The sequence below is a fragment of the Scophthalmus maximus genome, chromosome 13 (assembly GCF_022379125.1).
Source record: "Scophthalmus maximus strain ysfricsl-2021 chromosome 13, ASM2237912v1, whole genome shotgun sequence".
Lineage (NCBI taxonomy): Eukaryota > Metazoa > Chordata > Actinopteri > Pleuronectiformes > Scophthalmidae > Scophthalmus > Scophthalmus maximus.
In genome coordinates, this window is record NC_061527.1 from 16069719 (window position 1) to 16095553 (window position 25835).

Below are 25835 nucleotides of genomic sequence, written 5' to 3' on the forward strand. Positions count from 1 at the left end.
TTTTTCCCTTTGTTTAAGCAGGAGGGTTAACGTCATACCATGGTGAGTATCTTTTCAAGATTATTTAAGTACTTTTAGATTTAGATGTTGAAGCTGCACTGCTTTTGAGTCAAAACGAGAGGAATTGACATTTAAAAAACAATCAGTATTACCCCACCAAAACTTCATTCTCAAGAGGGCAAATCAAATGTTTTAACCATAGATAAATGAATGTGAAAGATTGTAAATGTTTCAAACTTTTGACCTTGTTTTTGGAGGCCGGTCATCGTGTTCTGAAGAAGAAGACGGTGGGTAGTTTTTGTATTTCTTTGTTTTTCTTTTTTCACTTTCAGACATGGCTTCGTGAACGACTCCACTAAATGTTGCACTATAGACCTGCGACATACTCGCTTCTGATTGGCTGGCAGGCGTCCGCTCAAACCTCATCACTGCGCAAAGTGCAGGTAACCATGGCAACCGTACATAGGAGCCTTCTGTCGCTGGGTGGCGGACTGTGCAACACGCCTGCACACACCTAGTTTTGGTAAACACGTCTTATCCCACTACGACCGCGCTGCCAAGCCTGCTAACAACCACTCACGAGGAGGTATCGATTTTGAAGCAGCGTGATCCAACTGCCGTCTTCTTAACTATATTTAGTTTCGGAAGTTGGTCTTCCTTTATTTATTTTTTTGTTGTTGCTGGCATTGGAATGTTAATCTCCACATTTAGAATGTTAATCTCCACGTTTATTTACAAGTACATGTTGCAGTATGGCCCTCCATTGTTGGCGTTTCTCTTAACTGTCTTTAACGTTAGCATGCTACACAACAAAGCATGTCATGATCAGAGAGTAGCTATCAACGGCTCTGTGATTGGTCGAAAAGTCCGGCTAGCCTCCTGTCAACTTCTTGGACAGGTCCATGATGCTTTGATCCTTTGATGGCTGCTTTGATCTCACAGTAACGTCAGGAGTCGACACGACACTCGGCAATAACCCGAACGAAATTGCACTATATTTTTTCAGTTCATACACACAGAAGATCGAACTGAGTGGTGTTTTATTGTCATCTCATACACAATAACTTTTTGTTCCCCTTTTGAATATCTGAGGAGGCGCGGCCGGTCACTACACATAGTCTGAGACAGTTGAATGCAGAACTTCTCGTGAATGGTAAGTGGACTTTTCATAACACAACAAAATGTAAAATTAATATTTTGTCTTAAAAAAAAAAAAATCTCAGTTCAATTTAAGCCTGTTAATGAGGGAAAATGAACCCGTAAATTACAAAGGATGTTTAGACACGGTTTGTGTCGGACCAATAAAATAAAAAAAATATTCTGTAATCATTTAATTATCCTAATTTTTATTAGGGGTGATTTGATTTATCTATTTATTCATTTGAATTATTACTTAAAGTTAACACGATTTCAGATAAGTGGGTGGATTCGTCACTCCTGACCCCGGTGAAGTGTCCGTTAGGCCTCAGCAGCCTAACGCATATTTACATGTACTTACCAGGCCTCAACCCTTTGATAGCAGCCAAAGCTAAAACATCTAAAGATTCTCGTTAACAGCCGACTTTTTTTTTTTTTTAGAGAGATTACATTTAAAGCATTATTCAGTGTAATGACAAATACGGATCTGATGTGGGGTGTCTGACATCATCTCAGACTGCCATGGGCTGACACCGGCTCATTTTTCCCTGTGGGTAATTAGGGCAAAACTGAGTAGAAGGCAACTTGTTTTAATGTCATGTATTTCTGTAAAAGTGCATATCCTGCTGTTCTCATTTCTCTTCGGCTACAACTTATCCACCTGCATCCTCTTCACTTAGCGTTGCTAATTATATCAGGTGATGGCACCAAACGTCCAAACGCTGCAGTTCATGTGTACTTTTGAAGCTTTGAAGCTTTAACCCCCCATTTGTGCACAGAGACGGTGCGAAACAGTGCCCTCTAGACCGAGGTTGAGTCACTGCCTCCTCCGAGCCCCATGATTCCCCTGCAAGGTTATCTGACCAGTGTCAAGTCAGTGTCAAGCCTGCTGCACTGTGGGGACACACCTGTGCTACTGGCAAAAGGCAACTTTTTACAGGCAGAAACACAGTGCATTTTCTTGCACGTGCATTCAGAGGCGTGTTTAGATGGTTAATATTGCACCATAATCATCGATTACATCTTGTGCACCATCCCACTCTGTGCCACGATGGTTGGCTGGCACTCCCTGAGGGGGCGTGTGGTGGGCGATTGGAAGTGGCGCAACATCAAGCTGTAAGCTTTACATGAGCTGTAAATTTACACATGGGAACTTGCCATTCCACCGATGGTTAAGATACTTTTCTTCTTAGTCTTCTTTGATGCCTCACCTGTTGGAGCGTGGAAGCTTCATGTGCAGAGACTAGGTTGAGCCAGGGTGCATATCAAGGGGGTTGCTGGCAGCCCCTACTGTTTGTGCTGGAATGTGCCATGGCTTGCTTTTGGGATGGGACACCATGACCTCAGGCAATAGGATGGGTGGGTGCGACTCAACTCACATAGACAAGGGAAGGAGTACTGAGAGATGTGGCGTGTGAGAATAGACACGAGTTACAACTCAGTTTAACCTTAAAACAGACATTTGAGTGCCCAGAGAGGGAAACATTGGCTGATGCGCATTGTGAAACCACAGAGCGGGAAGGTATGGGTTAATGATTTGTGTAATCTCTTATTGAGTTTATGACTTTAACAACTGTACACTTTTGAGTGCAAAGAAATTTCCACTTTACTTTTACTTCGCAGAGGGAGGAGGAAGAGGAGACGGAGGGCGAATGCTGTTTCTTTAAGAGAGAGGGAGGGAGGGAGAGAGAGAGAGAGAGAAAGGGAGGGACCTCTTTGCCCTCCAGAAACCAGGAAGGGAATTGAGTTGATCTGCTGCTGCTTGGTTAGCGCATACGGGGCTTTAAGCTGCACAACAGTGAGAGGGAGAGAGAGAGAGAGCTCCGGAGAGGAGGAGAGGAGAGGGCTGAGCTAACCCACAATAAGCACCACCACGGCCATCGCAGGTGAGCTAAAGGCACCCTGCCATCTCCCCGTTGTCTGCCCTGGGCCTGTCGACCAGAGGGGAGCAGGGCAGAGGAGGAGAGGAGAGAGGGAGGAATAAGGGAGGGGGGCAGAAAGGAGAGCAGGGTGGAGGGGTTGGCCGAAGAGGAGAGGTGGGTCGCAGCAGTAGTCCCCAGTCAAGGTTCCTCTTTTTTTAATCCTCCTAAAGTACTTCCTCTGTACTGCTCTTTACCTCTGGGGGATCTTGAGGTAAAGTTTATAGGATGTGTTCAAGGCATTAACTTTTCAGGCAGGTGGAAGCACTTAGAGGAGGAGGGGGATGGGGGCTCTCTGGAGAGGGTGCGGGGGGGGGGTACTGATCGAGGAGAAGGAGAAACCGAAAATAATTCTACTGGACAAGGCACAAGCAATCGCAAAAAAACTTTTTGGGGGCAGTGTAAATTGAAATTGTCAGTGTGGTGCAAGTTGGGTGCTGCGTGCGCAGGGCATGTTGTAGTGGCTGTTTGGAAGAGCAGTAACTCATAATTTAGGTCAGGAGTTGTAAGCGTGTCTGAAATGTCACTAGATTACGAGCTCATGATAAAAATCCATCTGTGATGTTTGCTTACTGCTGTGACAGTTGAGGCTGAAACAGGTTTTTTCAGGCGAAACTCTGCCCTGTTTGATGGATGGCTGGTCTGTACTTTAATACCTGGCAGCCTGCTAGCAACATACAGTAGTGTATAATTCAGCCCTGAGTGCTTACGTTAGAACAGGCTTGGAGATAGTGGGGGTGGTGAGGGCATAGAGCGCTGGGACTCGTAGTCCACAGCAGGGGCTGTAAAGCATGTCAAATGGGGTTTCAGAACTCTATATCCCAGAGTGCCTTGCCCTTGGCCATCCAGGAAAGGGAACAGCTGCCAACCTATCCCAACGAGGAGGTGTGGTGAGTGAGCAGCTGTCAAGCCAATGAGAGCCGAGGATGCGGAGCAGAGTTGTGGGCTGAAAATAGAGGGTGGTGGTTGTGATGGTGGTGGTTGAGGGGGGGCGGTGTAAGTGTCTGTTTGTGTGGGATCAGGCAAGGGCTTGCCTGTATGACTAGGGCCACTCGCAAGTTTCCTGTCTGGTAATGCTGCAGCCCTGCCCAGAGACGGAGGCAGCAGAGCTGGCTGACAGGCAGGGGAGTCACATAGGGCCCGGGACACATTTTCTGCCTATTTGGTAAGCACACCAAAGACATCTACACACACACACACACACACACACACACACACACACACACACACACACACACACACACACACACACGCACATGCACACACTCACTCACATTGAGTCTTCAGTCTGTGGCTGAGAGGAGAAGAGAAGAGAAGCGAGTGAGGGAAATATATTCAATAATGTGCTGTCTGATGTAATGTGTGAAGAAGAGGAAAGAGATGGGTCTTGATAAAGTTCAGAGTTCTTGACCCACTTGCAGTTAAAGCAGGAAATGGCAACTGGGTCAGTGCTGGGTGTAAGGTGCTGCACAGACTGCTCAGAAGAATAGTTGTTGTCTCAAAGTTTTCATTCACGTGACACTAGCTTTTTATCCATGGCATGCATGCTCATGATGCATCAGTGTTGTTTTCATCCCATTATGTTTTCCTCTATTGCTGTGATTAAATGGCACTGCTTCTATTATTTGTAGAATGAAAAGAGGAAGTTGCAGTTGCACGTCCTGCATTGCTGCTAGTTGAGGGTGTTGAAAGTAATTCCACAAAAATGACTGCATCAAATGTTTTCTAGTCCGTAGCACAGTGACCACACTGATTAGCTGACCGTACTGGACTGGTGAGGTGGTGAGGTGGTGATGAACAGTTTGTTGAGAAACCTTAGCAAGTGACATGTCTTTTTGCCGAAGAGGAGAATATGTGACACATCCTGTGACAACTGAATTTCACTGGTAGTGTAAGGTGCCTCAGTTAAGTCCATGCAATATTAAAATAGAACTTACCGCAAGCTCTGGATTCTTTGTGAACTATGCAGGACAACTTGTGTGTATTCGCTGATTGATTTCAATTTTTCTCAGCTACTCACACCACGGTCAATCTCATGACATCTTTATCTCCCAGTCCACTGACCCCCCCCCCCTTCCTCTCCAGCATCTTGTTTAAAGCAGATTCTAATCTCGTCTGTCATGTCCTGCTTGCTTGTGGCTCGTGGTTTAAAGACTTCACTGCAACCCCGACTGCCTTGCTCGATAACAAGATGCATCATTTTTGGCTTTTCGTACTTGTCGAACCCGTTCTTTAAACGTGTGGGTATGGAGAGGGTACAAGAAGAGCACAGAACACGAAGACGCCCAAATGCTGGGAAAGTGTTAGGAATGCATCTCAGAAGGCAGCAGCAGTCAATGTTGATGATTCTTTTTTAATTTTTTTATTAAGTTCAATGTCACAGAAAATAGTTTGAGTATAAATGTCCTGATGCTATCCTCTATGCCATTTGCTAGGTGCCACTATGGAGGAAAAGTAGGGTTAGTAGTGAATTCCAGCAAGAGGTTAAACTAGGACGCCATATGTGTGTTTGTGTATGTGAGCGTGTGCTTGTGTGCGAGCATGTGTATGTGTGCATCTGTGTTACCAACAATAGACTCCAGGGGAATTGCAGGGGACTTCAGTGGCTGTGGGCAGGTCCAAGACACCACCCATCAATTTGGCGGTGAGGCTGAATACAGTTTGATATTCCTGTATGTTTGTGCCTGCACCACTATGGCCTGAAACTAGCAGGTTCAGACAGACTGAGAAGACAGGTTGCGTGATGTCGCCGTGGCAGTTTGAGGTTTTATTTTAGAGTGAAATGTTGGCTGCATACAATATACTACATGTAATGGTCATTATGTTTGTTCACACTCGTTTTGATGTGGTGAAATTATGTATTGTTGCCCATGTGGAAGTTATTTATTTATTTATTTATTTATTCATACAAAACCTTGTCATTCCGGCACTACCATTCTGTCTCTTTGTTTTTGTGTGCATATAAAGTTGATAACATTTATCTACAGTTTAAATACTTTGATCAGCCTCTTCCATGGTGAATGCAGCTTCACTTCCCCCTAATGTTTGGTCCCCCTGGTCAGCTGCTCAGTATACCACAGCTTCCAGGCTGACTAGGCAGACAGACAGAACCCTCTCTGTTGTTTTACTGTTGTTGTGCTGAAGTCTAGGGGGAGTAAAGGGGCTTCTTCTGTTCTCTTCTGGGACATTTATTATGGAGAGGCCAACACAACCTGATCAAATTAGAGTGGGAGAGTAAGAGGCTGGGATGTTTTTCACAGTGGGTGTAAAACTAGACTTGAATTTTGACACGTTTGGATTTAGATGAAATGCTTTGGTGGGTTGGTAACTAAATGTCTTTGTAAAATAAGTTGAATGGGCAGCCTAAGGACTGTACTACAGGAAACCAGAGTCTCCTTTTAATCAAGCAGAAAGGCTGACTGATCAGAGGCAGATATGTGACCAATATGACACTGTCTGCATGTTGATGTAGCACCCTGGTTCAGGATGAAGCAGAGGAGAAGATGGGTGGGTTGCATGAGAGGATGGTGAGACGCAGTAGGGCGGTTGGGTGGGTCTGTGCTGCTTTGCCTCCTCAGCAGTGGTAAGGGGAAGTGGGTGGTGTTGTGGTGGGTTCTGCGCGGAGTCTGAGACGGAGAAGGAGCGATGATGAGATGAGAGCGACAGATGAGAGGAAGAGAGAGTGTGTGTGTGTGTGTGTGTGTGTGTGTGTGTGTGTGTGTGTGTGTGTGTGTGTGTGTGTGTGTGTGTGTGTGTGTGTGTGTGTGTGTGTGTGTGTGTGTGTGTGTGTGTGTGTGTGTGTGTGTGTGTGTGTGTGTGAGAGAGTGTGAGAGAGTGTGAGAGAGAGAGGGTCAGACAGTAGGGACAGGGAGAGCGAGTAAGCAGTGAGCTGGTCATCTGATAACAGAGCGGGTTCTGTTACACGCTTGCCACAGACTCGCAGGAAGTCCTCTTTCCTGGCTGGGCTGCGCATGCACACAGTGGTGCGGCCAGGGCACGTTGGGCCTTCGGACCGACCAACTGGCCAGCTTCAGGTTCTGCTGCACGACGCTGCGTCGGGATGTACAGTATGTGCCATTTCTGAAGCCATGACATAGGTTTTGGTACACACAGCATGGCAGCGTCAGAGCATGTTACCAAAGCAAAAGGAACTGAGACAGTGGATATGTTTTTTTTACTCTTGCCACTGTCCCAAAACATCTTTTGACTTCACAATGAAACATTCACCAAAAGACAAAAGTATAGAGTGCTGTGATGTATAATTTGTATGCTATATTTTTCACTAATTAAACTAATATCAAATAATTAATGGATTCACTTAATGTCACCACGCTGTTGTGTGTTTTGGGTTTCTCTACACGCAGTGACCATAGAAATACAAACACCTGTACAGTGAAAACCATATCAATTACTATGTTATTTGAAATGAGTAACTGTATGTTGTCTCAACCCTATTGGAAGTAAAATTTTACTCCATCATATTATCATAATGTTGATAATGTTTTTTCTGCCTCATTAACATACAGAGGAATAAATACAATAATGGGTTCAGTATAATGAATCTAATACAGCACATGATTTACAGACTTAAAAATTATCAAAACAATTACAAGTTTTGCAAAAGTAGTTAATTACAGCTGTCATAATGCATGAATTACAATGTTTTTGTTATTTTTTCGGCACTCTATATTTGCTATTGCCTGCGGGTATACAGTGGGCATGACATGCGAACAAGAAAGAAAACTAAATATAGGCAAATCTTGAGTGGAAAGGATCGCAATGGCTATACAGGTTTCACTTTTCCACTTCCTTTGCTATCTGGCAGCTTGAAAATCAGACCTTTTATATGGACATATCATAAAACCCCCTGCTACCTTCCTCATATTAAACTTTGCCCCACTCATGGGCGGCCACCTTTCCTCTTGCTGAAGCAGGTTACACCAGGTAACTGAACGAGATCTCGAGTTTATCATTGACATCTGAGCCGGATTCTTGGGCCACCATGCACTCAGCAGTTATGAGTGAGCTTGTGAGTTTAACGCCCTGCCTCGCCCACTACCTTTTCTCTGGCTTTGTGTCTGTGCTTTGGCAGGACTTCCTGGTTAGTTTCTAGTGAGAGCGGCCAGGCCTAGACCAGCCCTCGAAACTTCAGTTTTATCAGTCACTTGCCCTCTTCCTGCTTCACTCCCAATATGACCAATCAGCTTTCCTTTCAAAACTGGCAGGAGTGAGTCACTTGGCCATGGCACATACTCAAAATCCACTTTTCCTAGGAACCGCCGCCCCCTCCCCATTCCGATTATACTGCAATATCCTCTTGGTCCAACTTTGAATGTTCTTGACCCAGGTGAAGTGATTCGCTTGTCGCAGGGACAGGGCCAGGCCCGCTTCTTGTCTCAGAGGCCAGTTGAGAGAGTCAATGAAACCAGGGCACGTGAAAGAAAGGCGCAGGGAAAGACAGCAAAGCACCAATCAAATAGTTCAACCTGCCATCTAATATTGTGATCTGCTAGTTGTTTTCAGGTTCTGGCTTTGCTGCTGTGTTTCTTTTGCACTCTAATCTTAATATAAACAGTTGTCGTGGTTGATATATATGAATTACTCTGATTGAAAGTGAACTACTGAATGCATAAAGTTTTCACCTCAGTAAAATTGGAAGTAGCGTTATAGAACTGCTCCCTTGTAAAAGCAATATGATAATTACACTTTACATTGTCTTTGTTATACAATTAACAACTGCTCTGTATTCCCGTGATAAAAGGTGGCCATTAACATTTATGGTTCACATGATCAAGGATTCTGTTGTTTGTTCTACTGCTCCTTTTTTAATTTGGTTTACTCAGTAGTTTTGATTTGTTAATCATTTTTGTAATCCAAATACTTTTTGGAACACTGAGCTATGTCGAACCAAAAGGCTCTCTACGATGAATATACTGGAATAACTGATTGATGTTTTTTGATAGTCTGCTGTTCTTTACTTATCCACAAGTGAGGTTGTGTACAGCTATTAAGTAAACTATTTATTTTTATTTTCTATCAAAGAAACATCTGAGGTTGCACAGGGTTAACAATTTGTTCCTTTGTATTTAGGAATGACTGGTATGTGTCAGCCAAAGACAGATAGTTTGAGAGTGGAAATTCTGCAGTCCTTCCATAGACGATACATATCAGGCAAAATAAAAGCGGCTTCCAGGAGCTGCAGCCACTGGCTGATGTCAACGTGTTTGTCTGTGAATGACAAGAAAAATTGGGTGTGACTGTCTTGGCACAGATGTTAAGAACACACGCACAGCACTCTTAACTGAAAAAAAAAATACAGCAAAAAGGACGACGGTTGTTGGTTGTTTCATTCCTGGAATGTATTTCTGATATCTGTCCTTGCTGTGTGTTGACATAATGGAAGGGGTAGAGGGACGTTACAGATGAAATGGAGGTGATCAGGGTGAGGATGGAATGGGTGGATCCTGCGTGAAAGCGCCGGTTTGACTTGCAAAGCAGACGTGTGTGCTCACTGACTGGCCATTGAGAGAAGGCCCTTTGCTGAAAGTGGAGCGCCGGGGACACTGACAGTTACTGCGCTGCTTTTGTGCTGGGCTGCGGGCCTTGTCACCCACAGGCATGAATTAGTGATAAGGAATGTTTCAAGCCATGAGGAGGTGTCAGGATCAGGTTTGTGGCACTGTTTCTTCTCTCTTAGTGCTCTTTGCAGGTTATTCGGGGACAGGTGGCTTCTGCATGCAGAGAAGTCCCTCCATGCTTCGTTGGCATAGAATCAAGTTTGTGTAGGTGCGTGCGTGTGTGTGTGCGCGTGTGTGTGTGTGCACGCGTTTTATCTCCTCTCAGCTCAGCGTCTTTACCTCACAAAGCCTTGACCCGGGGTCAGCTGTGTATGTCCCAGGGATAACGCAATACACAAGCTTGCAACAATGCCTGTTCTAGTGCAGGTGCTGTGTGTCTGTGTGCCAAAAGCAGGTTGGCTCGGGTCTGGATGGGCTCGCAGAGATCTATTTCCACGTGTGAAGGACATGACCGGTAGTCGCGTGGTTGCCCTTTCTCTCTCTCTTTCTTCCATCTCCAGGGCACTCAGCTGTCTCCCCCTCTTTCTCGCTCCTGTGCCGTATCTCTTCCTCAGCATATTCAGATGAGGTGTTGGATAATTAAATTTGCTCATGCTTTGTAAAAGACAAGTGTTTGCAGTGGCTTTGTGGTTCACTGCCTATCTAAACTGAATTGAGTTAAGGGAGACGTACAGACGTACAAAAAAACCTATTTGTTTCATTTTAATGTACAAACCTTTATTGACTGATCTCTTTGTCATGATGCTTTGCCTGAATGAAAACACTTATTGACTGATTTAGAAGATCATGATAAGTTGGAAGAAATGTCTGCTCTTCCCTCTGGCCTGCGTCTGCGAGTTTTTTTTTTTTTTTAATGGCTCTACCTAACACTGACATGTTGCCAGATCGTAAGGTGTGGAGACAGGCGTTGCTTTTTTACAGGGGAGAACATAACATGAAGGAGGAGAGAAAAGGAGAGGTGAACACAGGTGAGCCGGTATGGAACAGAACAGGCAGCCAGGTTGAGCAGGTTTGGTAGACGGGTGTAGTGCACAAACATACCAGGAGAGATGGTCTGAAGGAATGTCATTTGAATGACTTCAACGCACCAAACTCATCCCCCCCCCCCCCCCCCCCCCCCCCCCCCCCCCCCCCCCCCACACACACACACACACACACACACACACACACACACACACTCCACCCTTAACCTAACCCCTTGCTGGGCCTTCATGGCAGATGGAGAAGGGGGGAGGAGGGGTGAATGGGGTGGATGTCCTATATGTGTTGTGCTATGTGTATGCGAATTTCGTGCATTATTGATGTCTCTGTGATGCCACAGTATTTGCTTGTGTGTGAGTGTGTTAATAGAGAAATCGAGGATGGCTTGTTCTGCCCAAACTCCCCTCCGACTGTGCAGGCTTCAGTCGATCATTTTAATCCCCCCCCACCCCCCCACGTGAGCGAGGGGACAGCCTTTCCTGAAACTTGGCACACAGTACAGGGTGGGGTAACCAGCTCAGACCGGATTGACAACCTCCCTTTTTAATACTGTTCTCTCGCAGCTTGTTGCGTGTCCTCTTCCTCCTCCCATGGAGTTTTTCCACAGGGTCTGCTCTTGCAGCCCCCCTCCCTCACTCCCTCTCTCCCCCCTTTTCCTCCACCTCCCTCTCGTTCCTCCCTGGCTCACCACTAACACAGAGTGCACAGGCTGCACAGCCCAGCTCCCAGCATGCACTCTGATCCCCACTGCCCTCTGCCTATCTGTCCTCCATGACCTCTTACTTGGTTTCTTGCACGAGTGCGTGCACACACATGTACACAAGCATGTACACAAGGAACCAGGCGCCCAGCCCCCTGCATACACACATACTGTATATGGTATATATCCATCCTTACTTGGTTATTCACCCACTCATGGTGTTCTAACAAGCAAAAAGCCAGGCCAAATGTGGCTCTATATTTTGTCCATCAGAAAATGTGATTATTGCACATTGTGACACTTGTGCTGTTGTACAATTTTGCAGTAAATCTGTGATCGCCCTGTTGTGCCAGTAGAGTTGTTCTAAAATCAGTTGTTAGCAGATGGAACATGAAGCACTGTTGAGTTACTCTCTGTCTGGGCTTTTTCCTGTGAGAAGTAGTGAAATGTTTGATTTGGCAGTTTTGTGAGCTCCTTATTATGTGAGCTACTGCCTTCAAAACTGATTTATCGAGCATACAACATACAGTACGTGGCAAATGTAAAGCATCCCTGCGGAGTTCAGATCAGTCACACCATGACTTTCTTGACTCTAATTAGTACTTTTTTGGGTTGTAAGAAACGCATCACGGTGAGGCATTTTGATATTCATGGCCTGGGTATAAAAACTCGAAAAAAAACTTTCATGAAAATTGTCAACATGTTGGTGTAAAAAATCAGTAGAGACATTGTTTGCATTGTCACGATATTAATGAATAAACGTGACTTGTGCCAGTGAATCATTTCACATTTTAATTAAAGACGGTGCAAGTCAGTGCACAGTGTTGACTTAAACACTTGTAAACATACAATTTTGAATTGTCACCATTGTAAGCACATTAAGTCTCTGTACCTAAATAGAACAGAACCCCTTAATGTCATTAGTGACACGTGATGTGAAAAGGGTCTATACTGTACACTGGTGTGTGTCAACTAGTTCAAACTGATTCTTGTTGCAGTTTGTCCGCCTTTGTCAGGTGTCACCATGATTTTAGACTGGTTTCTTACACGGTAAATACTTATTTTGTCACCTGTTGCTTTGAAATGTCCCAAAGCCTGTGAAAAAAGTTAACTGCCTCACCCATTTATACCTGAAAACAGCTGATTGCTACATAATGTGATTTTTTACCCAGCTTTGTAGAAGGACACGTCAAAATGTCTGCTGTGAAGAAGACCTCTATTCATATGAATAATGTCATTATGTTATATCAGAATCAGCTTTATTGCCATGTAACATATGAGGAACTTGACATGGTGTAGTTAAGGTGCGTAGCGGTCAATATATTTACACAAAAAATACACCAAAAAAGATACGCTATTTACAATAAATAGCAGGTGGATGAATGTGGTGAATTACGCTAATTTAACGTGTAATGTCCATGGTGGGTGGGGGGGGACAAGACTTCTATCCACTTAAATAATGCCAAGATGTCATGTGTTTTTCCTCTTTATCTTTCCCCTCCATCCCATCCCTCTGTCCAACTCTTTCCCCCCTCAGACAGGCAGACGGACAGACGGCAGGACGGATACACGGGTGGGGGCTGTGCTCGGCGGCTCGGCGGCAGGCTGGTGGAAGATGTCGTCAGGAGCCGGTGGGAGGGGCGGAAGGCAGCTCAGGGGGACAGCAAGCGGCCGGGCTGGAGGAGGGAGAGGAGGGGCAGGAGAAGCAGAGGAAGGCCCCGTGGGGATCCCTTTCCCCGAGCACAGCGCAGACATCCTGGGCAGTCTGAACAAGCAGCGGCTCAGCGGCCTGCTGTGCGACGTGCTCCTGGTTACTCAGGACCAGGAGTTCCCGGCTCACCGCTCCGTCCTGGCCTCCTGCAGCTCATACTTCCACAAGCTCTTCACTTCAGGGGCCGCTGCTGACCAACAGAACATCTACAAAATCGACTTTGTGGCAGCAGAGGCCCTGGGAGCGTTGCTTGACTTTGCCTACACAGCCACATTGACAGTCAGTCACAGCAGTGTGGCTGACATCCTTGCCGCTGCACGCCTCCTCGAAATCTCACCTGTCCAGGACGTCTGTACACACCTGCTGGACACAAAAGTGCTCTCCCCGCCGGTACAATCACTATTGAACTAGAAGTGACCTTTGTCAAAGTCATGTTATAGCTCTGAGATGAAATTTCCTCTCACTCTGCTTTAATGAGTTATTAACACTATAGTGTCAGTTTTGATTGAATTTATAGCACAACACAGACGATGTAGGATAAAGTACAGTTCATGTGTTATAGAGCTGAAATAAAATCTAGTTCTCCTAGTTCAGCCACTGAGGGAATGGGGTGTCTGGTTGTCAAACCACCTCCTGTATTAAATAGTCAGCATAGTCAAGCTTACATCATGGCCTTTATCAGTCTCTCTCACTCTTCCAAACACATGCCCACAGCCTTGGGGTTAGTTCAACACTCACTCATTCTGAGCCAATAGTGTGAATGTGTGTCTGTGTGTGTGGAAGGACTACAGACACAGCATATAGCAGCTCCACTTGTACAAGTACAGCTGTGATGTTTGAATACATGCTGCTCTACATCATCACAGTCTCAGCTATGCTTCGCTGTCATGATCACGTCATACAGGGAATATCAAAAACTGCAAGGGCTTAAGGATTTGTGATGTGAAAGGGTCCCAACCTGTATCATTGCTTTTTGTGGCCCCATATTTCCAGTTATCTAATGTTTTATTTACACAAGTTTCAAGAATATACATGGGGCTTTTTTGCTGCTGCGTCATTGTTGTTGTTTTTAATACTACTGAACCTCACTACTGCACTTTTGTCTCTTGGTCTCACAATATTACAATGAGTTTAAATTTCTCTCTTTGTTCTCCACTGTGTTTCAACAGGCGGGCAGTGAGCCAAGAGATGGCGATGGAGATAAGGAGGGAAAGGGCAGAGGGGGCCAGGAGCAGGGGAACCGGATGCGGGCCCGGGAGTACCTGGAGTACTTCCAGAGAGGGGCGCACTGGAGCAGCAGCTGCAGCACGCCAGAGCTCAGGGACCTGCCTACACACCTGCACTTTAACCACGGAAATGGCCCCAGTAATGGGGGCCCCAGTGAGTACTACTCCCCTTTGGCCCTCGCCTTGGCCCAGGCCCCAACGCAAGAGCCAGATGATGAGGACGAGGATGAAGAGGAAGAGGAGGACGGGGAAGCAGTGCAGGGGAATGGAGCAAGCTTTGGGTCATCTTACTACCCCCCGTCCCAAAATGGTCACTTCTTCCTCCCCCCAGACTCTAGGCTGGGGCAGGAGACAGAAGTGGAGGACGGTGGTAGGGAGGCGAGGGAGAGGGGTTCAGCCAGTGCCCTCCTACAGCAGATGATGGACTCCATCGAGAGGCAAAAGGAGCGTGCCACGACCGGGGAGGAACCGGGAGATGGGGATGACCCAGACATGGAATTTTACTTGAATTATTTTAACAGCACGCAGCAAGAGGATACAGCTTCTGCTGCTGTGACACAGGGTGTGCCACCACTCTGGTTATCCCGGGGCAGTACAGGCCAAGACAGAGTTGGAGGAGAAAGAGTGGTTGGAGAGAGAGGCAACAGGGATGGAGGAGGAGGAGGAGGAGGTGGAGGAGAGAGGAAGATGCGCTCTAAGGCCTTCCAGAAGTGCCCCATATGCTCTAAGGTCATTCAAGGAGCAGGCAAGCTACCCCGCCACATCCGAACGCACACAGGAGAGAAACCCTATGAATGCGCCATCTGCAAAGTGCGCTTTACCAGGTAAGCCTAATTAATGAAGTGACTGCCCGATGTCACATATGCTAATAGACTTGGACTTGGCACTGTGGACAAACCGGGCAGCAGTGGGAAACACCACAAATCCAAGAGCAGGAGTATTAGCACTAACCAACTTAGCTTTGTATTAAGGAGGCAGCGCACTTTGTAAATCTAAATGTTTACCTCGATCATGATCTGACTTGAGTCTTAACCAGGTGTTTCTACAAAGTCACATTGTAGCTCAATGCTAATCAACATGGCATGTAGAATAATCCAGCCCTGAGAGGCAGCGAGGGGTCAGGTGGCTATAAAGGTCTGTTTTATTATGAAAGCCTGCATGGCAAAGTCCTGGAATTTTAGCATAGGGGTCCTATAAAAGAAGGCTGTGCCATGGCAGTGTTATCTAGTGGAGGGCTGCTATAAAGTGCTGTGTTCTGATACAGAGGGGCATCACAGGCCCTGAGCAGCGCTACAGTTATGTGCTCCAATGCAGTAATTTGAACTTTTGATCTCTGGTCATGTTGATTATTGCCCACGGCAGAGTAGTTATACACCACCCCCTCCTCTCTCTCTGTCACTCCTTTACCTCTCTAATGAAATCTGCCATGTGCCACCAGCCACCATGTGGCTAGTCTCAGGGACTCGAGTGCGTATGGTTTCCCCGTATTTTGGAGTCCTGTCTCTTCCTTGAAATCATTCCTTTAATTAAATAATCAGTTGACTTGTGCTGGAAATAGGTGCTGTAGGCTAGAAATACCCAGAACCTCTGCTGGCACGACAGGTAGGGAAGACCAATCTGATTCTGCCTTCTAGCTAAATTCGACCGGCAGTGGGAAGGGGGTATTGTAATCTTAATCCTGTTTGATCAGGGTTAAGAGTATGCCTCGCATGGTAATAAATCACTCCTGTCCTTTAAATAATTCACCTTTGTCAGTGTGCCACTTTGTTCTGAGGCTTCAGCCAGTGTATTGTGTGCGTGTGTGTTTTTCTCCTCACCTATACACATGTTTCTTTGTTAATTTCTATATCTGGGACACAGTTTGTCCGGGCCTGTCAGGTTTGCGGTGGGTTTATTTGCTTGCTAGTATGACGACTAATCCATTTACATGGAATGTCGAGTGTGTTTGCGTGTATTTGTTGTTCAAATGGGGTTGTTGTTTATTTAGAAGCCCTCTGCCCTGGATGCAGAAGGGTTAGACGATTTAAGAGCTCGGCAGCCAGAGAGATAGTAAGGGCTGAAGGGGGGAGGGAGGGGCAAGAGTAAGATAAAGGCCAAGGCAACCTGATAAAGTTTAGTTGACGGCCTATCGGGGCTGAGAAAAAAGTTTCAGGATGTAATGAGATGACTGGCGTTAGATTTGGAGTAGTCAAATCATAGTTTGGTCTTGCTTTGACCAGTGTGTAATTTTTGTAGAACTAGGTGATTGGAAAGTAAGTATTCCATATTAGCAATTTGATTTGCGTAGAAACGACACCTCCTCCACACAATTCTACCAAATTACAGCGTGTGGGGGAAGAAACAAGGCTGCAAAAACTGATGACTTGCTACAAACTCATACTGTTGGGCCCAGAGGTCTGAGACCACTTTCAAATTCAAGTAGAGGGTTGGGGGTCCCAAAAGTCTTAGACCATTGATATTAATTGATCAGCAGTTCTCAATGATAAACATCAAGTTTCAAACTGATTTGCGGATTCTTCAGCTGCAGTCAGTTGTTATGTGTTAAAGGAAGCCATTAAAAAAAACAAGTGACTCAATGAACGTAGTTTTCTTGTCTGGTCACAGTTTTGCTGTTGTGTGCACTTCCACATGTTAACTTTACGCTATCTTCTTAAATGGTCAGGCTGATATTGCAGAATAATTTTATAATATATCTAATAATAATAATGGAAACAAAAATTTGAAGCGGGCTCTGTGTGCTGAGTGCTTTTATATAAATGTTAGCCATTCCTTTTATTTCAATTGAATTGTTTATCTGTATGTAACAATCCTGATTCCAATCTTGTTATTTGTGTCCCTCCCAGGCAGGACAAGCTCAAGGTTCATATGCGGAAGCATACAGGAGAGAAGCCTTACCTGTGTACGCAATGTGGGGCCGCCTTTGCCCACAACTACGACCTGAAGAACCACATGCGTGTACACACAGGCCTGCGCCCCTATCAGTGCTCAAGCTGCTTTAAGACTTTTGTGCGCTCTGATCACCTGCACCGCCACCTCAAGAAGGACGGCTGCAACGGCATCCCCTCGCGCCGAGGCCGAAAGCCTCGGGTGCGAGAGCAGGGGCTCCTCGAGTCCCCCCTGGGCCTGCTGAGCCCCAGTCCCGACACAGTACCCGGGCCTCGTACCAACAGGGGACGGCGGCGTTCTGAGGCAACCTCGGCGGCAGACGTGGTTGCCGGAGCTCATGCACACAGTCCTCAGCTGCAGGAGTTGGCAGTGGAGCCAGGGCCCTGAGACTGCAGGGGCATCAAGGACACTGCTGGATACCATAGTCACTCTGCACTGCCTGTGAGACAGACCAGTGAACAGAGAAGAAAAAACACACAAAGACAAACTTAAAAAACAAAACAACTAACTATTCCTCTATAAACCAAATCAGGGTGTCACAAAAATCTTATCTTTATATTTCTTTCTCCTTTTACTTAAGAAAACAGTAGACTTGCAAGCACTTGAGTCAGTTTATCTGTCAAAGAGCAAAGAACGCTTCAAATCATACACCCATGACGTCCACTTTCTGGGCCATTTCTTTCTTTATAATAGTAGAGGTTTTATACATTGGCATATGTGCTTAGGCAAATGTATAATAGATACAAAGAAACTCTGAGCAACTATGCAGTTGATTTAGATTTTTATTGGTTTTGTCCTCACAGCCTTCAAGCTCTAAGCAAGGTGTCTGTCAAGCACCTTCTGGCTGCTGTACGGGTGAAGCGAGGACAAATCCTCCCAGTGAAAACAACTCTTTTTCTATTCTTTTGCAGGTCTGAAATGTACAGTTACCATAGAAACAACATTGCCACAATTTGGCATATGCAAGGAAAACTCACCACAGTTTTGATGCAACAGTTTTCTCTCTCTCTAAATGTTCCAGAAAGAATCAGACGAGGGTTTGATTGAAGTGTTACTTACTCTATAAAATGCATATTAAGAATCTATGGTTTGTCTTATTGAAAAACAAATTCACCTTGAGTCGAATCCACGTTAATGGGGGCTCGTCAATTGCAGGACTAGGGAAAATGAGGGGTGGAGGGTTTGTGTTTTTAAAGCACTTCCATCGTCTACGTGTCTGTTGGCTTGACTACATGGCCTCTTATTCCTCACAATTCTGCAATTTCAGCATTTTTGTTTTCCCTTTTGATTTTGTCTTAATTTTTGTTGTTGTTCCTTTTTGTTGACTGCTTAGGGTACTTGACACTTTATAATTGTATACATGTATATAAATACCCCAGGTGGTGATATGACATTGATCCCATCTTAATGCTGAGGTGTACTTACCAATCGGGTTTTTCCTTTTAGGCTTGATGTCATATTTCTCAAAGAGTGAAGCTTGTGGGTGAACGGAAAAGAAACAAAATTGTATGAATGTTTGATGAAACAAAAAAAACATAATCACCCACTTGTCCTAAACTTAACACTTGACATGTATAGTTCCTGCCCAAAGGATGAGGAGGTCGAACGAATGAATGTGCTTAACTTTCTGCAGTTTTTCGGAATCTGTCCTTGTGTGACAAGGCGCGGGTAGCATTTAACCAACCGCAGGTTAAAGAATTGGCAGGGACCCTGAGTGAGAGAGTGACGAAGAAGAGATAGATGAGCACCTTTTTTTCTATGTTTGCACAGCTTTACTAAAGATATCCAACTGAGCGAGAGAAAGGTATATTTAAAGGAAGTGGACTGGTGTTGGGGCGGGAGTGAGAGCTTATGTATCATGCTTATTCCGATCCGTTTGCCCGAGGGACCACACAACCGTGAGGCAACCTGTACGATGAAAAGAGCAATAAATACCTGTCCAAGTTGGGAGGCCAAATAGGAGCGCAGCTGCAGCTGGTTGATGGGGGGAGGGGAACAAGGGAAGGGGAGGGGGATCTCACAATGTCTGTTGCATTCCAAAAAATAATCTCCCCCAGCTCAGCCACGTTTCCAGGCAGGAGGGGATCAAATCAGGCCTTTTCTCTCCCTCTCTCTCCCTCTGTAGTCCTCTAATGCCCCCGAACCAGCCTGGAGGGGATATTATTATATTAGAGTCTGGTGTTGCTTTGGGTAGGACGCCTGGTGCTGGCAGTTTGGTGTGTGAGTGTGTTTACATGTATGTGTGCGTGTGTGTGCGTGGCAGCCAGGGTCCCTCTGGCCACATCATCACTGTGTGAGTCAGCCACAGCCTGTTCAAACATGCACCCTGAGCTGCCAGGCCCAATGCACTTTCTCTGTCTCTCTCTCTTTTTCTCGCTCGCTCGCGCGCGCACACACACACACAAGCTCTGAGTCCAGGTATCCTGTAGAGAAGGAGAAAACAGCAGAGCTGGCATATCTCTTATCAATATTGTCAGTGACTCCATACATCTGGATTTGTCCGTTTTGAAATATCTAGCGGTGTTTTTGTACTTCAAATCCAATGTTATTTCCCAAGCTAGCACACTGAGCCTTTGAATAAAGAGGAGAACATGCATGTGATTAAGAGCCCCCCTTCAACATCTTGTACAGTAGAGCTGCAGTCCCTTTTTGCACCTTAATTGGAAAGAGGCAGGTTATGAATGCACTTTGTTACTGAGGAGGGCACTTCTGTCAACAAAACGGGTACTTTGAAACAAACCAGTTGCATATGAGATACGTCCTTTCTTCTGTCCATGGGGGTGAAGTCGAGCTACTTCACTTGTTTTTTTTTGTTTTTTTAAGGTTTTAATGACAAGCTGCCAAAAAGAATCAAAAAAATCAACCCGTAAATATGCAAATTCAGATCTCAAAAACTAGAAGCCAGGCAGGTTCTGCTGCAAACAAGTTGACGATTGTGACTAGAAATGACTCAATGAATCCATGTGACTGATTGCACTTGAAGTTAGTTGTTGAAAAATTAATTTTAGTGAGTTTTTTTTGTGTCTTAATGTTCAGAAAGGGGATAGAAGGAGGACGCAGACAAAGAAGAAATTGTGTTTGTGCGTGTGCGCGCGGCAAGCATGCGTTGCTGGCTGCAGGGTCTAAGGACAAGCTTGGATAAACAACCTTCGCGTCTACCCCATCTGTTCACCAGCTCCACTCATAACTACACATGTTCTCCGAGGAACCACAGTGATAATAGGTCCACGGTACCACACAAGCAAAAAATACCATATTATAAAAACAACTCATTGGACATTCACAGCTCTGCACAACTCTGGGTTTACTCCTGTCGGTCATTGTTAGGGGGCTGGTGAAGGTCTCCGCAGTCTCAGTTTCTATTTTTGCATCTCTGTTATGACAAAGATGGGGTTTATTATTGCACAGTTTGGCTCCCGCAGGCAGACCAATGTAACCTTATGTCTACCTGCTTTGTGATCTTTATGCATCGTGGTACTCAGTGTAGACTCCTTAAACCCATTTAGTCTTGGTGTGGCAGATTCTTTTGTCTACCTGTTGAGACATGTGAGCCACCTTTTGTTGGACCTCCATATTTCCCCAAAGGACCTATGTTGTTTTTTGATTAACCAAAGCGTTTCGCCCTCGATCTTAGTCCACTATAGACCAGAGATATTGAAAGTATGTCTATAATTTTTTTCAAACTCCCCCTGACTAAGCCACACACAGATGCCCTCCTCTTGAATGCATATGCTGAAATGTGTGTGGAATCGCGCAGACATTTACTTGAGTTTGTTTTCTCTCGCTCGTTTGTATGCCAGTGGACACTAGAATCAGAGGTTTAAGGATGTATAGTTGTTGTTTTTCTGTCTACACTCATTTCTCTTAACATAACGTGTTGTGTTACAGCTGTTTTTTTTAAATTACAATTCTATATGGCTGTGCGTGTGTGGGTGTGTGCATATGTGTGTGACTGTTAGTGTGTGTGATGGGGGGGTAGTGGTTTTTTTGTAGCTGTGCCAGGTGGGTGGGGTAAATGGGTGCATGGGTAAGGTTATGGATATAAAGCCTGATAGCACTGGAAACGGTGCTTTTTAGCTGAGAGCAAAAGTTTGCACTAACGTTAAACGTCCTTGTCCTGCTTATGGGAGAAGGGCAGGAGACCTCAGAGAGGCCTGCGAGTTTCCATGAGCACAGAGCTTTGTGGTCGAGTTACTCAACGGTCTCCTTAAAAAGTCCATCCAACCCCTCCGTAGAAATAATCATGTACAGTATATTAAGAAGTACACGTTAAGACATCCAACAACAACGAAATACCAAAGGAAAGAAAAATGGCTTGCATTCAAGCCGTTGGACATTTTAAAGCTACCAATCGGATGTTGGATCAATAGAGTTTAACTGTTGAACCTGAAGTCTCTTGAAAAGAGATTCTGGCTGTAAATCATATTTGCGCTTTATATTATTAAAAATATTCCAAATGTACAACGTCGAAGCACTTAAACAGTAGCAAAGCCTCTCCGAAAACATTCAAAGCGTTTGAGTCGGTCCTGATCTGACGGCTGTGATGTAACGTGTGTTGACGTATTGATTCCAGCTCGCATTCAACTCAAGAGATGGGATTCTTTGCTTTTTTTAAATCAACGTTTGTTTCATGTTCAGTGAACTGATGAATAATAATTTGAATTTATGATGAAAACTGTTGTTAAACACTGTTATTTTGATCTTCACTAACTAACGGATGATTTCAGTTTGATTTTTTTTGTTTTGTTTTTTCCAGAAGGTGGAATTGAATTCAAATTGTCTCTATCCAAGCAGACTGGGACTTTGTGGCCTTGCCTGAGCAGCACTAAGCGTTTTTTGTTTTTCTATTCCAGACAGTGGTATTGTGCAGTGTGGGGCTGAGGCTCACTCCCACCAGGTTGACAACGCAACACCGGGAGCCTCAGTGTGCCTTAGGTGGGCAGGGACTGACAAAACTCACACCCTCTCCTTTTCTTTTTACTTTGCTCTTGTTTTCTGCCCATATCTCTTAAGACCAGATTTTAAAAAAGATGACTGGATTGGTTCTGAAATGGACCATTTCGCTGTCTAAACTCTACTTGACTTAATTCAAAGTAATGTACTATAGCCACTAGATCAGAGCCGTGTCTCTATCAGCCTCTATGGCTCCATGACGGGTGTGTCCCCAGCCTCAGCCCCAGACCAAGGTCACTCTGACACTGAGACGGTCTCAGAGCTTCTTTACCAGAGCGTTAGATTTAACCTTCATGGGTTCTTTTTTCTCTCCAAAGTTGCTATCAAAGACTTGGTAAATCTATCTGAGAAGGCCATAAACACAGATGAGCAACGAATATGATAACAATGATAACTGTAAATAATCAACTCCAGCAGGACGGGGTGACTGTCATCATGTGTGATGGCAGAAGTGGGACTATTTGCTTTTTCTTCCTCATTTTGCCACACACCTGATTTTTTTCTGTGTTTTCCATCGGGCTCTTGATGCACAGCAAGCTGAGTGCAGCATATGCAGTTGGGCACTATGCGCAGCGTGGCTCTGGCACTTGCACAGACAGCCCTGGGTCCTTCAGAGGCAGACTGCTGTCTGTTGGCTGCTCTCAGCCAAGTGGGGACAGTTTGCACTTGGAGTCTCTCTCGGTCTCGTGGGATTCAGAGGTTGGCATACGGGGAGGAGGATCAAACATGGGTTGCAGGGGGAAGGCTGGATATTGTTTTCAGGGATGCGCTCAGAAAGGCCCAGGTGATTGACTATATTTATTGAGCAACGGTTCAGTGTTGGTCCTCTGAGCTGGTAGGAATTGGTGTGAGTTGTAATACAAAGGTCACCACAGATTTCACATCGGAGAACTGGAACAAGGAGAGTGTTGCAGGTCTCTTTTGTCTCTATGTTAGTACTTCTCAGGTGGAAAAATACACTGCTATGCATTGATTTCAGTGTCTGCTCAGTTTGTGGTTATGTCTGATCAGCCCCCCAAAGTTGTTTGTCTGTCTTAGCCCTTCTTATTCATACCAATATTTAACATAATAGCTCCCAGAAAGATGAACACAAGAGCACTTCCCTCATTGTTAATTTATTGAAGTTAAATGTACATATGTCTCCATCTGATATTGATCCAGTGTTTGTTGGAGGGAAGGAAGCCACTGGAGATTCAGTCTTACAAGTCGGGCCTGTAACATTTTTGAAAGGAGATGGGTTTTGGAAAAGCACAGAGGCGGAGCTCTGTGTGTTCTCTTCACTCTCCTCTCCCATCGCTCTGCCTCTCTCCGGACTCGGAGTCTACGTCTTTGCTGCCGACTGGCCCTCAATCAGAGATCACACACCCCTCAGCGGGGGGGATTCGGCAGGAGAGGGGAGAGGGAGGATTGGATGAGGTCTGGAGGAAGACACAGTTTCAGTTTTCAGTCATCCAAACCAATTTTCAGATACATTCCATAACTTCATGCTGTTGATTCCTACTTTGGTGATTCTGGCAGGTGTACAAGATGAGATTTGGCAGTTTCAGGCCGTCTGTCTTCGCTCATGATCCCACCACTAAGTGAGTGACAGACAGTTCAAACCCCGGTATTCAGCTACCCAACTGCCTTTTTTTTTCAGCTTCTGCGATTGTAACAAAAGCACTTTTGCGAAAAGGCCATCCTGAATTGTGTGTGCTTGTAATTTTTATGGTTATCACTATTGTTATTATTTTTTTGGTCCTGTTGTTGTTTTTTGTTTGTTTTGTCTTCTTGGTGCAGATGAATATTTAAATGCAAAAAAAGAATAATATGATATGGAAATGAAAAAAAGAAATAAGAAAAAAGAACTTGAATATTTGGTATTTGGATTGAAGGTGGTTTGAGCTGCCACCATGTCTGAACATAAACAAACACATCTCTGTTATAGCACCATCCCTGTTATATGCAGCTGTTGCATAGTCACACAATACTAGGGGGGGTGTAAAGGACGGATCTCGCCCCACTCGCTCTCTGCTTACTATCTCAGATCGTGTCGGGGGGGAGGTCATTTGAGCTCATTTTGGGAGACTCCTTTTCTTGATAAAGAAACCTGTATAACAGTTGCGACGCTTTCTGAGAAGGCTAGCTGTGCTGAATGTTAAACATGCAGTTGTTGTATCCACTGCAGAATCTCCTTGTCTGCAATAACGCCCTCTCTGTGCAGTTCAAGGCTGGATCTGGTATCCATATTGATGAAATGAACATGAATGGATGAAACGGCCAAATAACCAACATGGACTTTTTACAGATTTGGTTATTTTTTTATTGTTGGGGGGAGGGGGCTTCACATCTATGTCAAATCAAGATTATTGCAGTAGAGCGGAAATATTGATTATTAAAAAAACATTCAATGAATATATAGTTCAGTAAATGGTTATAACTTGGGAGAGAAAGAAATAGGCTACTGTTTATGATAGGTTGATTTGTAACTGTGATTGTTATGATAATTCTTTACAGAGGGTTTTGTTTTATTTCTGTTGTACATTTGAAAATGGTGGAATATGTCCCAGTTCTCATATCCGGACATTTAATTGTAAACCGCACGCAGTCACACCATGCGGAAAAACGGTGCTCCGCTTCTTCTCTGCCAGTTAAAACTTCCCTCCTTGTTGGACACGTGACCACCCGCCTCTCTGCGTTTCCCAACAGGTGCAATCCGAAATTCACTAATGGAAAGGAGTTTGGCCAGAAAGTGCAACAGCATTCAGCTTTTTCCATCCAGCAGAGTGCAGCAGCCGTTTTCTTTCCTACATGATTCAGTGTGGATTTGCTTTCTAAATAATCCTTTTCTCATCACAAAGGCTTTTTTATTTTTAATTTCTCTGCATAGCAGTCTGTCAGTCCATATCTGTTGGAAGCTGGGGGGGGTTGAGAATTTGCACTTTTGGTGACGAAAAAAAATGTATATGAGACCACTAAATCCACACCGTCTAAACCATATAATTCCATTTTTGTGTCATTTTTTTTTGTTTTTCTGTTCTTTTTTCTTTTTTTTTTAATATATCCAAAAATGTCTGGCATCTGGTTGTCTGGTTTAAAGAATATAAAATCTTTCTATTAAAAAAAACAATGGTTGCAAAGGTTGGTGTTGATATTTTTTTACCCTCATATTTTAACTAATTTATTTTGACGTGTGTTTGTTTAATATTGTCTTTCTGATTTTGTCCTGTACTAACCGCTTAGGACAAGTCAGTTCTCTACACCAACCAGAAGGTGGCAGTATTATCACTGTTACGATGACTGGAGAATGCAGTGATCATCAAGTACTGCCTCACATCACTTCTCTCTCCCTCTCTCTCTTGCATTCATTCTTCCACTCACTCACTCACTCACTCACTCACTCACTCACTCACTCACTCACCATGCCCACCACAGATCAAGTTAGCGTTTTCCCTGATGCATCAACATGGACACACATGCAGCCATACTTGCATTCAAATCACGTCATACAAATAAAGCATTACCACGTACAGCGTGTTTAGGGCTGACGCACATCAAGAGCGTTGTAGTGAAATTGTCTGGTTCCTGAGGACATTCACTCACAGAGGCTAAGGCTTTTGTGTTAGAGTGTATCTGTGGATGTGAGGCCACCAGTACTATTTTAAATTTGATTTGCCCCAGAAGTCCAGCGGCAGACTGCAACCACTGCTGTGTTGTCACCCTGTCTTCTTGTTTTTCTCCGTCTGTCTCCCTGAGGCGATCCTT

At 44.8% G+C, this 25835-nt stretch overlaps 1 protein-coding gene across 5 annotated transcripts; it reads left to right on the forward strand.

Annotated features, from left to right (window-relative positions):
* Positions 1 to 241: 241 nt before the first annotated feature.
* On the forward strand, positions 242 to 25210 carry zbtb7a (zinc finger and BTB domain containing 7a). 5 transcript variants are annotated; one of them, XM_035648818.2, is made up of 5 exons: positions 242 to 586; positions 1093 to 1153; positions 12853 to 13416; positions 14196 to 15076; positions 17096 to 25210. In XM_035648818.2, the coding sequence occupies exons 2-5, from the start codon at positions 1151 to 1153 to the stop codon at positions 17523 to 17525; spliced, it is 1878 nt and encodes a 625-aa protein (XP_035504711.1). In that variant the 5' UTR covers positions 242 to 586; positions 1093 to 1150; the 3' UTR covers positions 17526 to 25210. The 5 variants fall into 5 exon arrangements, with proteins under 5 accessions (XP_035504711.1, XP_035504712.1, XP_035504713.1 ...); XM_035648819.2 differs by having other exon boundaries at positions 1096 to 1153; XM_035648820.2 differs by lacking the exons at positions 242 to 586; positions 1093 to 1153 and adding an exon at positions 2865 to 3023.
* Positions 25211 to 25835: the final 625 nt, after the last annotated feature.

What these genes read in the sequence shown, in the direction of transcription:
- zbtb7a (XM_035648817.2), top strand. Translation starts at nt 9,693, where the DNA reads ATGTTTCAAGCCATGAGGAGGTGTCAGGATCAG. An exon ending in TGAGGAGGTGTCAGGATCAG is followed by an intron (nt 9,726 to 12,852) that starts GTTTGTGGCACT and finishes TTCCCCCCTCAG; the next exon opens with ACAGGCAGACGGACAGACGG. An exon ending in TGCAAAGTGCGCTTTACCAG is followed by an intron (nt 15,077 to 17,095) that starts GTAAGCCTAATT and finishes TGTCCCTCCCAG; the next exon opens with GCAGGACAAGCTCAAGGTTC.